Source organism: Pongo abelii, chromosome 12 (assembly GCF_028885655.2).
Source record: "Pongo abelii isolate AG06213 chromosome 12, NHGRI_mPonAbe1-v2.0_pri, whole genome shotgun sequence".
Lineage (NCBI taxonomy): Eukaryota > Metazoa > Chordata > Mammalia > Primates > Hominidae > Pongo > Pongo abelii.
The window spans coordinates 104,490,577-104,502,888 of record NC_071997.2 but is presented as its reverse complement, the minus strand read 5'-3'; the positions used below and the strand labels follow the sequence as shown (position 1 = coordinate 104,502,888).

General features: G+C 39.8%; 1 protein-coding gene across 10 annotated transcripts in view; it reads left to right on the top strand.

Annotated features, from left to right (window-relative positions):
• BABAM2 (BRISC and BRCA1 A complex member 2) overlaps positions 1–12,312 on the top strand; it is a 457,873-nt gene that overhangs the window by 407,467 nt on the left and 38,094 nt on the right. For all 10 annotated transcript variants that reach the window (XM_024241865.3, XM_054545266.1, XM_054545271.2 and 7 more), the window contains 1 exon segment: positions 9,798–9,951. In XM_024241865.3, the coding sequence (XP_024097633.1) occupies positions 9,798–9,951 (154 nt within the window).

Genomic DNA, 12,312 nt, shown 5'->3' with positions numbered 1-12,312 from the left:
TCCCCAGTCTCCAATTCTGATTCAACTTGTAACCTTCTAGAACCAACTCAAAGTCCATCTCTTCTGCAGAGCTGTAACCTCAGGCAGCTGCCCTTCTCCCTGCATGACACCGCGTGTGTGCCTCTGCCGTTGTCTTAGCATGCTCAACTGAAGTTGCTTCTTGACCTTGCCAGGTCTCCTTTTCCAGACCATGAGCTCAAGGGCATGAACACCCTCATTCTTCCTGGCACTCTACCCACTGTGGGTTGTTGTTTTTTTTTTTTTTTCTGAAGACTATTCAGTTTTCCTGACCCTCTTAGTTTTTTTAATAAATGCCCCCATTTTTAAAGTAATATTTATCTGTTTATACACACACACACACACACACACACACACACACGATTATGTAAAACATATCCACACACTTTAAAGATTCATAAACACTACTCAACTTAAGAAATAGAATAGTGCCAGTATCATAGACGTCCTGTGGGTGTCTCTCCCAGAAGGAACCACTACCCTAAATTTTATGTTAACTGCCCCCTTGATTTTCTCAATAGCTTTACCACCTAGTATATATCCATAAAAATATATCATTTATTTTTTCTATTGTTGAATTTTATATAAATGGAATTATACCGATTTCTGCTTCTGTGAATATTAGTGCCGCTTTTTTAAACTTTTTAAAATTATAAATATTTAAAGCATACACACGTGTATAAAGACTATGAAAACAAATACCCATGTACCCACTTTAATCAAATCTTCATAATTTGCTGTAATTGCTTCTGAGTTTTTTTAAAAAGAAATAGCATACTGTCAGGCTGGGCACAGTGGCTCATGCCTGTAATCCCAACACTTTGGGAGGCCAAGGTGAGCAGATCACTTGAGGTCAGAAGTTCAAGACCAGCCTGGCCAACATGGTGAAACCCCATCTCTATAAAAAAATACAAAAATTAGCTGGGCATGGTGGCACACACCTGTAGTCCCAGCTACTTGGGAGTCTGAGGCAGGAGAATGGCTTGAACCTGGAAGGCGGAGGTTGCAGTGAGCTGAGATCACGCTACTACACTCCACCCTGTGTGACAGAGAGACTCTGTCTCAAAAAAGAAAAAAAAGAAAGGAAAGGAAAGGAGAGAGGAATAGGAGAAAGGAAAGGAGAGAGGAATAGGAGAAAGGAAAGGAGAAAGGAACAGGAGAAAGGAAAGGAGAAAGGAACAGGAGAAAGGAAAGGAGAAAGGAACAGGAGAAAGGAAAGGAGAAAGGAATAGGAGAAAGGAAAGGAGAAAGGAATAGGAGAAAGGAAAGGAGAAAGGAAAGGAAAGAAAAATAGCACACTGTCAATTCAGTTGAAGCCCCCTGAGTGCCCCTCCAAAATGCACCCCCATACTTCACTCACTCCCTTTTCCCCACCCACAGAGGTAACCACTACCCTTAATTTGGTGTATATCTTTCCCATGCATGTTTTTATACTTTAATTACATAGACACTCCTAAATAGTAAGTAATGTGTGCACGTTTTTGATCCTTGTAAGTATATACTGAACAGTGTTCATCTGCAGCTTGCTTTTTTCACTGAACATTTGGTCCTTGAGATTCATCTAGGTTGACACATGTAACCCTAGCTCACTCACTTAAACTGCTGTAAGGTATTCCTGTGAAAGAATAGGCACAATGTATTTATCCAGTCTCCTGTTGATGGACATTTAAGATGTTTCCAGTTTTTGTTATCACAAGTGGGGTTACATGAGGCCTTCTCCTGCGATCTTTTTACACACTTGCGGTAGTTTCTTAGGAGTGGAATTGCTGTGTCGTGGAGTACATACACCTTCACTTTTACTATACAAGGTTTTAGCAATTTATATCATCATCATCAGGGAATGGGAATTCCCAGTGTTCCACAGCCTTGACAACACTTGGGTATTTTCCAGTTTTCAAATGTTTGTCAATCAAATGGGCATGAAGTGGAAGTTCATTGAGGTTTTAATTTGCATGTGCTTTATATGAGCCTTTACTGAGTGTTTCTCATGTGTCATGCGCTGTACTAAGTGCTAGAAATACTAAAATAACTAATTCACATGCGCTTAAGGACTTCATGGTTCTCTGCAGTGATTCCTACCTGGGGAGGCGAATTAAAATCACTAGAGGTGCATTTTCAGAAATGAGGTTTAGGGAATGCGGGCTCTTAGGTAGCAGGCAGTTGTGAAATAGTAAAAGCAAAATCTTCCTTAACACTTGGGCCATCGTGTATAACTTGTTAATGTGTTCTCTGTCATCCAAAAAAGGCTAATTTATTTTCAGCATATCATATTTACTGAGACATGAAGTTTAGAAAGATTTTCATCAAAATAGTTAAAATTTAAGAACCTGAAACGTATGCTACAGTTATCAGAAATTTCACATATACAAAACAGTGTATAAAGTTAGACAGAAGAAAAAAACCACTTATAGAAAGGGTGGTAGGGAAAAGAAATGAACACATACTGAGTACCTGTTCGGTTTTTATTTAGTTCTTTCAACAAACACTATGAGATAGAAATTATTATCCTCATTTTACAGATGAGAAAATCAGGATTCAAAGAGGTGAAATATTTTGCCTATGATATCATCACTAATTAATGGTGTAGCCAATATTTGAACTCACTTTATCTAACCTCAAGGGCATACCATGCTGTCTCTTTCCATAATAGGATTTTTTAGCATATGTGGAAAAATCTAAGAAACTTCAAGCTTCAGTTTAACAATATTGAAACTTCAAAGATAGGCTGGGCACGGTGGTTCACATCTATAATCCCAGCACTTTGGGAGGCCGAGGTGGATGGATCACCTGAAGTCAGGAGTTCGAGACCAGCCTGGGCAACATGGTGAAACCCAGTCTCTACTTAAAATACAAAAAATTAGTCAGGCGTGGTGGTGGACGCCTGTAATCCTAGCTACTCGGGAGGCTGAGGCAGGAGAATCACTTGAATCTGGGAGGTGGAGGTTGCAGTGAGCCGAGATCACACCACTGCACTCCAGCCTGGGCAACAAGAGTGAAACTCCGTCTCCAAAAAAAAAAAAACACAAAGATAATTTGTTTACATGATCATATCATAACCAGCTTAAACCAGTGAAAAGTAGAACACATTTAACAAAATCTGGTTACTATTTAGTCTTTCTTGTCACTTAAATGAAAGGTAGTGATAATAAATGGAGATACCTTAAATAGATACTTCTGAATTGGAAAATGTTACTTTTATATGTCTTGTAGGTGAGTATTTTGGATATGTAGTGTTAATTTTCCAGTGGTTGGAATCCACATGTCTCAAAGGTTTAGTGTGTAGGTAGTAAGATCAGGGTTGGTCGGTAAATATATGGCGGTCTTCCCACATAGTGGGGAAAGCCTGGGAATGAAAAGTGTACAGATTACTCTCAGGAAGAATCAGCCTCAAATGGAATCCTCACTGGAGAGTGACTTTACAGCAATTCAACAAGGGGTTAAAACATTTCCTAACGAGGCTTTGAGGAACTGGAGCGTCCTGAGAGGACTGGCAATGGGAATATAACCATAATCACCACAAAGCGAATCTATGAGTATCTTCCCTGCCGACCCAAGATATGGGGGAAAGCGCAAACATATATGGTTTGGAAGGTTTGAAGAAATGAAATAATGGCCAACTTGTGAATAATGATGAAAATATTTGATGATGTGACTCCCAGGGAAGCAATTATGGTTAACCCCTCATTTGTTTGGCATTTTCAAGGATCGAACTGTCCCGCAAAACTGAACTTTCCGGACAACTAAAACTTTCCTATTTATATGCCTTGAATGCTTTCTTAACCATGCTTGGTGGAATATTTCTGAAATAGATTATACAATTATATGTAAATAGATTATACAGTTATCTTGCCTTCTTGAACAGAAGCTTCAGAAAATAATGGTTCCTTAGATGCCTTTGACTGCAAGTATCAGAAGACCCTATTAGAAGAGGTTTAATAGTAAAGATTGTCTCACATAACAAGAAATCCAGAGCTGGGTACTTCAGGGATGATGAATCCAGCCACACAATGATGACAGGCTGACTTTCCCTCGTGGTCATAAGATGGGGCCTCAACTCCAAGCCTCAAGACCTCACGTGATCAGCTCTAAGGCAAGAATGAGATGGGGGCTTCTCCTTACACGTGTGTTTAATCAGAGAGGAAAATATTTCTCAAAAGACCCACTTCCCTTCAGGGGCTATTGGCAGGACTGAGTCACATTTTCATGTCTTGGTTTATTGAAGGCTGAGTGATATCCAGCACTGTCAGACTCTGGGGTGAGAGGAAGGCTCTGCCCATAAGAAAGAAGGATGGAGAATGGCTGTTAGGTAGGCAACCCCAGCTATCCGCCACCGCTGCCAAGATTGGGAGTGAATATCACTATATGGTGATAGCTTAAGTGACAGCTGGGACGTACAGAGCTTTTTGTTCCTACGCTGAATGGCCAGACTGGGATTCTTTCAGCTCTCCTAACCCTGCTTGTATTTATTCTATTCTTCCTTTGTGCTAGACTGCGAATTGTGACTACTTGCCGTTAATGTTCCTGGTCCTCATTTTGCCGTAATTAGATACTTTTTTTTTTTCTGGAGAAATCATATAATCAAACTTGTTGAACTATGGCTGAAATGTTGAGTGTCTGATAGGCTATCCTGGGAATCAGATGCATGGTATGGCATTTCTTTTGGCTATTCATTTTTCCATTATTGAGGTGTTTGGAGAAGTGAGAAATTTCTAGAAAGTCTTATGAATTGAGATACCACCTTACTAGAGTCGTCTTCTAGTGAAAAGATGAGCATTTAGGGGCAGATAAGCATGTTTGCTTGGGAAGGTAGAAATGCAGCCACTACTTGAACCTCACCAGAGTTCACAGAGAGGCAGCATAGTTTATCAGTGTATTCGGCTTTCCCCCAAAGCTGCATGGTTGGCTGTTGTCTGGAGAGCACCACAAGCTCTGGGACTGCAACCCGCGGAACCTATCACTGCAATGACTGTCCAGAGTGAGGCAACTGGTGCAGAGCTTAATTCTTCCTCCCTTCCCCCAGGGCTTCAGAGCCTTGTGAATGCATCCTGTGAACTGCCTGGTTTGTGCAGAATTAGGAAGCATTTGGTGTGACTTGTTTCAGCAAGTTCTTGAAGAAAGTAATGCTTCAGAAATAGTTATTGAGACCGAGTATAGGGGCTCATGCCTGTAATCCCAACATTTTGGTAAGCCAAAGAAGGAGGATCACTTGAGGCCAGCAGTTTGAGAGCAGCCTGGACAATATGGCAAGACCCTCATCTCTAAAAATAAAAAATAAAAAATTTAAAAATTTTTAAAAAGGAGAAGAAAGAAATGGTTACTGAAATTCTACTAAACAAGTGCAGACCATCCCCTCTGTGGATGAAGAGCCAACCAAGATTTAGTCTCTGTATATGGGAAGAAGGAAATAGGAAGCAGTTGTCAAAATAATACTGACACTAAGTAACTGAATCAAATGGGATGATTCTGCTCTACGAATCAAACCTGACCCAGTAGGTTCTAAGAAAGCAAATGGCTGGCCAGGCATGGTGGCTCATGCCTGTAATCCCAGCACTTTGGGAGGCTGAGGCGGGCAAGTCACAAGGTCAGGAGTTCAAGACCAGCCTGACCAACATGGTGAAACCCCGTCTGTACTAAAAATACAAAAAATTAGCTGGGCATAATGGCAGGCATCTGTAATCCTAGCTACTTGGGAGGCTGAGGCAAGAGAATCACTTGAACCTGGGAAGTGGAGGTTGCAGTGAGCCAAGATCGCACCACTGCCCTCCAGCCTGGGCGACAGCGTGAGACTCCATCTCAAAAAAAAAAAAAGAAAGAAAGCAAATGGTTAAAGTGTTCAATTTTGATATAGCTGAAACTATGAGCCTCAAATCCTTGGAATCTGGGCGGTTCCTTCAGAGCAAGTTAGCTGTTGGAAGTCCTGAAGTAATTATTTTACTATGCATCAGAAAATCATGAGTTAACCTATAGGCAAAAGTTAAGTGACAGAAACATTTGGGAATAAGGAAAGCAAGTTTTAATTTTTTTAATCTTGACTAAGTTGTACCATTCAAATCATTCTTGTCAGAAAAATGTGAAGTATTTCTCATAAATATTTTAGTTATTAACTCATTCTTATGCATAGAACATTTTAAAATAAGCCATCATTTTATTGACCATTGACTGATATAGACAGGATACAACTTAGTTAAGTTGAGCAAGATACTGTATTTTTAAAATTTTATTTTCCCATATGTGAATTACCAGTTTTATCTCTGAAGTACTCTGACTGTTCCTGCTCCCCTAATAATACATTTACTCTGTGCACTGAGAAAGTATTCAAATTTTAATATTGGCTTCAATTACACTTTGTTAGACAAATCTCCATGGAGAAATAATCATGTAATCGATGCTTTTTGGGAACTGTGGTGCGTATCAACATTACCTTGCTGCTGTTTTTTAAAAATCAGAACAACTCACTTGCCCAGGTAGATACATTTTCTTCACATTTTGAATTATTTCTGATGCTAACTGGGCATTTAGGGGGTCAAAGAAGATGGTTCCAAAATAGGTGGGAAAAAATCATTTTTTAGCATATTAAAATATTAATACCAGCAACTAATTTTCTCCAAAAAAAATAATAAGAACAAAAATAGAAGGCATTCCAAAACCCAAAAAAGCCAGTAGCTTGAAAATCACATAGCCTGTGGTATTATCTGCATTGCTTTGGATACTGAGTGAGGACTGTATTTGCTTTAAATTTATAAATTATTGCAATTGAGTTCTACTGTTTAAAATTGTTGCTTTCTTGTAGGGAAGCTCTCATGGTACTTTTCTGTGATAATGATTGCTTTGGAGGTTAATCTCAACCTTGTTTTATATTTGCAAAAGTGTACATAGTATAAAACAACTGAAGTCAAAGTATATGTGAATAGGCTTTTTTTTTTTTTTTTTTTTTTTTTGAGACGGAGTTTTTCTCTTGTTGCTCAAGCCAGAGTCCAATGGTGCTATCTCGGCTCACTGCACCCTCTCCCTCCAGAGTTCAAGAGATTCTCCTGTCTCAGCCTCCTAAGTAGCTGGGATTACAGGTGCGCACCACCATGCCCAGCTAATTTTTTGTATTTTTAGTAGAGACGGGGTTTCACCATGTTGGCCGGGCTGGTCTCGAACTCCTCACCTCAGGTGATCTGCCCGCCTCAGCCTCCCAAAGTACTGGGATTACAGGAGTAAGCCACCGCACCCAGCCACGAATAGGCCTTTTTAAAAAATTAATCAGAAGAGGCGCGGTGGTTCACACCTGTAATCCCAGCACTTTGGGAGGCCAAGGTGGGTGGATCATCTGAGGTCAGGAGTTCAAGACCAGCCTGACCAACATGGTGAAATTTGATCTCTACTAAAAATACAAAAAATTAACCGAACGTGGTGGCAGGCGCCTGTAATCCCGGCTACCTGGGACACTGAGGCACGAGAATTGCCTGAACCCAGGAGGCAGAGGTTGCAGTGAGCTGAGATCGTGCCATTGCACTCCATACAGCCTGGGCAACAGAGCAAGACTCTGTCTCAAAAATAAATAAATAAATAAATATTAATCAGAAGAAATGGAAGTAGTAATGAGAAAAGATACAAAGTTAATTTTAGAAAGCAATATTTGTGCAGAGTGACTGAAAATGTTACAGATCATGCTTTGCAATATGCAGGGACTCAAAAGCAATTTCTGAATTGAATTATTGATTTGACTCAGTCTTTCGTATTGTTCCTCTATACTATGAACTCTCTGCTTTGGCACCAACAGACATGTATTCAGACTGCCCTATTGTGGTACTTGAAAAATGTGACTAAAGAGTGGACATTCAAAATCATGCCCTTTTCTCTGACTGTCGTGTGATTCATCTGTAGAAACCCCCTGCAGCACTGAGTCAGTCATCATCAGAGTCAAGTGCACTCTGAGGTCTAAGAGGCCCTCCCAACTGGATGGTTTTTTGATTCTTGGGAGTTTTTTGGCTTCTCCTTAAAAGTCTGCTGCGGACCTAAGTTTTCCTTCAAGAAATCATATTGAGTGCTGAGAGTACCTAGTCCAAGTTGAATGTCACCCCAGACTACAATAGTGATAGATGTATAATTATCTAGCATGTATTTTTGTTTATTTATTTATTTATTTTTTAAGATGGAATCTCACTCTGTTGCCCAGGCTGGAGTGCAGTGGCGCAATCACAGCTCACTGCAACATCCGCCTCCCAGATTCAAGCGATTCTTCTGCCTCAGCCTCCCGAGTAGCTGGGATTATAGGTGCTTGCCACCACGCCCAGCTAATTTTTGTATTTTTAGTAGAGATGAGGTTTCACCATGTTGGCCAGGCTGGTCTTGAACTCCTGACCTCAGGTAATCCACCTACCTCTGCCTCCCAAAGTGCTGAGATTACAGGCCTGAGCCACTGTGCCTGGCCTAATTATCTGGTATGTATTTTTAAATATATCTTCCTCATGTAGCTAAAAAGACGAACCTTATACATCCTTCACAATGACAACTTTAGCTTCCTAAATTGTGACATAGTGAATGAGTCGTAAGCAGGTTATGCCAGTGTCCTTTGGAGTAGGAGAAGGCAATGTGGGGCATAGTAGGAGCCCAATGTTTGAATCATGGGACTAGATTTGAGTCTTGCCCCTGCCTGGCTGTGACATGAGCAAGTTAATATACCTCTTAGAGTCTCTGGTTTGCTCACCTGTTAAATGCAAATGTTGAAGATAATGTCTCTGTCATGGAGTTCTAAGTAACAAATTAGGTAACGTGTATAAAGATACCCTGTAAATCTAGAAAATTCTATGCTTGTTTTTCTTATTATTTTTATGCTGTTCCTATTCTTTGTCCTAGAAGTGGATAACATTCTCATACATATACGTTATATACCTTTAAGAATGTGCTATTGAAACAGTCTGTGTTTTTAATGATGATTTGCCTCAACTAATAACAAGTCAGTTTACTTTTAAAAATTGAGTTAAAGAACCCCAAAATGAAAAGATAAAGCATATAACACATGTTAACAGCAAGGATTGGAATTAGCCTGTACTATCACAGCAGACATATTTAGTGCTCAGAGTAGTCCCTTATGCGTTCCATTAAGGAACTCCCACTGATTTAGGAGATATAAATATATGTGGTAATGCATATGGAAAAAATTGAAACTGCTGAGTATCAAAATTCACTGCTTGATTGGAAGTAGAGTGATAACTTCATTTTTCCTGGTAGTCTGGTTGCCATATCCTATAAAGTAGAAAGATTATCACCTGCACTCTTTACCCCTTCTCCAAATGCATTCTTGAAAAACAGCCTCTGTCCTACTTCCTCCATCAAATTATAGATGTGGAAGACATTGCCCAACCCTTGAAGAGTTTATGCTATAATAGACACTTAAAACAGATAGAAAGAGAACTCTGCTATGGAATATTGATCCAGGGAAGTGCTAGAGAGGAATGTCAGATGGTTGCAGCCACCCAAGCATCCTTCCCTAAGCTTCTGTGACCATTTCAAAGCATTCTTACAGCACCTACACATCATGCCTTCTATTAGTGACATTTTCACCCACCTGTGATTTGCCTCTCTAGATTATAAACTCCTCGAAGATGGGGAAGTCACTTTGTATTTCTTGGTCCCTCTCTATACACCACACCTTTCATCCAAACTGCAAGCAGTATTTGTGGTTCAAATAGAGTTTTGTACCTAACATTAGGATTTAGTCAAAAAAAAAAAAAAAAAAAAAAAGATGTGTTTATGCTCTAACTTTCTTTTTCTGTCTTCTGTCTTCGCAGTTGACCTGCCTCTGTTTTTCCCTCGAGACCAGCCAACTCTCACATTTCAGTCCGTCTATCACTTTACCAACAGTGGACAGCTTTACTCCCAGGCCCAAAAAAATTATCCGTACAGCCCCAGATGGGATGGAAATGAAATGGCCAAAAGAGCAAAGTAAGTGAATCTGTCGTTATTTCCCACAGATAAGAGCATTTTGTTTATCTACTCCAGGGGTTGGCAAGCTACTGCTTGCAGGCTAGATCCTGCCTTGTGCATATTTTTGTAATAAAGTTTTATAGAAACACAGCAACACCCATTTCTTTACTTATTATCTGTGGCTGCTTTAATGCTACAGTGGCAGAGTGAGTTGCAACAGAGACTGGATGGCCTAGAAAACCAAAAATATTTACTGTTTGGCCCTTTGTAGCTTCGTCAGGAAGAAGCTGATCTACATCTGAAAGTGTTTCCTTTTTCTACTGTTTCTGTTGGTCTCTAAAATTAGCCATGACAGCTTTTTTTTTTTTTTTTCATGGAATGTAGAATTTATCAGAAAACTACCTCTCTATTTAGAGTAGAGGATAAGTACTAAATAGGAATTCGAGTTGTGGGTAAATGGCATAAATGATGAAAATGTTGGCAGCTACTTTTTATAGTTTTTTAAAAAATGGAAAATTTCAGGTGGCAGTAAACAAACAGGATTTTTGCTTAGTAGTCAACACCTGGAGCCGGTAGCTACTCTTTCATATGGAAATGAATCTCTGAATTCTATACCTCATTGCGTTTCTGCAGTGTATACCACAGCCGTTGCCCAAAGTAGGACCTGTGTATTTCTTGGTCAAATAAACAGCTATACAAATAGCTTAGGGCTATTAGAATAGATATGGAAGTAGGATTTCATAGAGGTTGAAGTTAGCTAAAGTTTGGAGTTTAGAGGTACAACTATTGCTCATGAACCTCTCAGTGTGGAAGGCCTCACTTCAGTCATACAGAATAGGTAAATATAGAAATATGCTAAGTGTTTTTTATATTTAAGACTTTGGTGTCTGGAACATTAGTCTTCATAAACCATGACCTCCTAGATTGAAGAAGCAGTGGATCAAAATCATAGTTTCCAAAAATAAATCATAGAGTAGCATGTGGTTATAACTTTATCGCTTGGAACAGTCATATGCTTCACACCTGTGATCCCAGCTGAAGGATGATCAGATCCAAAGTATCACACAAATATAGACTATCTATTAAGCATCCTCTTCATCTGCTCATCCAGTACTTATTAAGCATCTACCATGTTCCAAGCATTGTGCTCCATGCTAGGAATATAATGATAAAAAATTAGAAATTGTCCCTGTCTTCATGGAATTCATAGCCCAGCAAAGGAGATAAAGCCTTTATCATACGAAACTTCTGACAATTTCAAAGTACCCACTAACAAAACCTGGACCTCCAGATCTGGAATGTTCTTGATTAGCCATGACTAATCAAGAACTTAGTAGGACTTCCTGTTCTACCCTCCCCCTCCCAGAGAGACCCCATTCCCTTCCATGGGGCCTCCTGACCTCGCCTATATTTTTCTGTAGTACAAGACCTTCACTTATAGCAGGCTTGAGAACTTTTTATTTTATTTTATTTTATTTTGAGACAGAATCTTGCTCTGTTGCCTAGGCTGGAGTACAGCAGTGCAATCTTGGCTCACTGCAACCTCCACCTCCCAGGATCAAGCAATTCTCCTGCCTCAGCCTTCTGAGTAGCTGGGACTACAGGCATGTGCCACCACGCCTGACTAATTTTTGTATTTTTAGTAGAGATGGGGTTTTGCTATGTTGGCCAGGCTGGTCTTGAACTCCTGACCTCAGGTGATCCACCCACCTCAGCCTCCCAAAGTGCTAGGATTACAGGTGTGAGCCACCGTGCCCAGCCTGAGATTCTTAAATAATGTCAGGGTGTCTTCTTCTAGAAACCAGACTGCCTCAGATTTTTATGCAGAATCCAGAGTTGTTATCTGAGACTTTAATGTGCCTTCTTCTTTCCCTTTATTTTCTCTTTTTATCCATGACACCCAAGTCTGGAATCCCATTCAGGACAAAAACAAGCATATGCAAATATAACAAGTAACAATGATTAAGACTTACACATCTTGAAATACAATGGAAAAAAGGAATTATAAAGTATGTTTTATGCTTGACGTATTGATATCATTTAATTTTCTGGGTTTTCCCTGTGTATACATAGGATCTGCCCTTAGAAGATGGGCATTATTTGTGGTACGTGCTGTGGAGTCTGAACCAGATGTGTCTTTGTGGTTTCCATGGCAAAGCTATCTTGGTGTGTGTGTGTGTGTGTGTGTGTGTGTGTGTGTGTGTTTCCTAAGTAGACATTTTAGCAAGTATGAATTGAGTCTTTAAGAAGTTGCAGACCACAAGCCCGTGATTTCAGTATAGGAATATCGTAAGTGAAGCCTGTTTATCTTAACGGATTGGTTCAGAGTTTCAAGAGACATTTGCTTTATGTTAACACCAGTCTAAAGAAAACATCTGA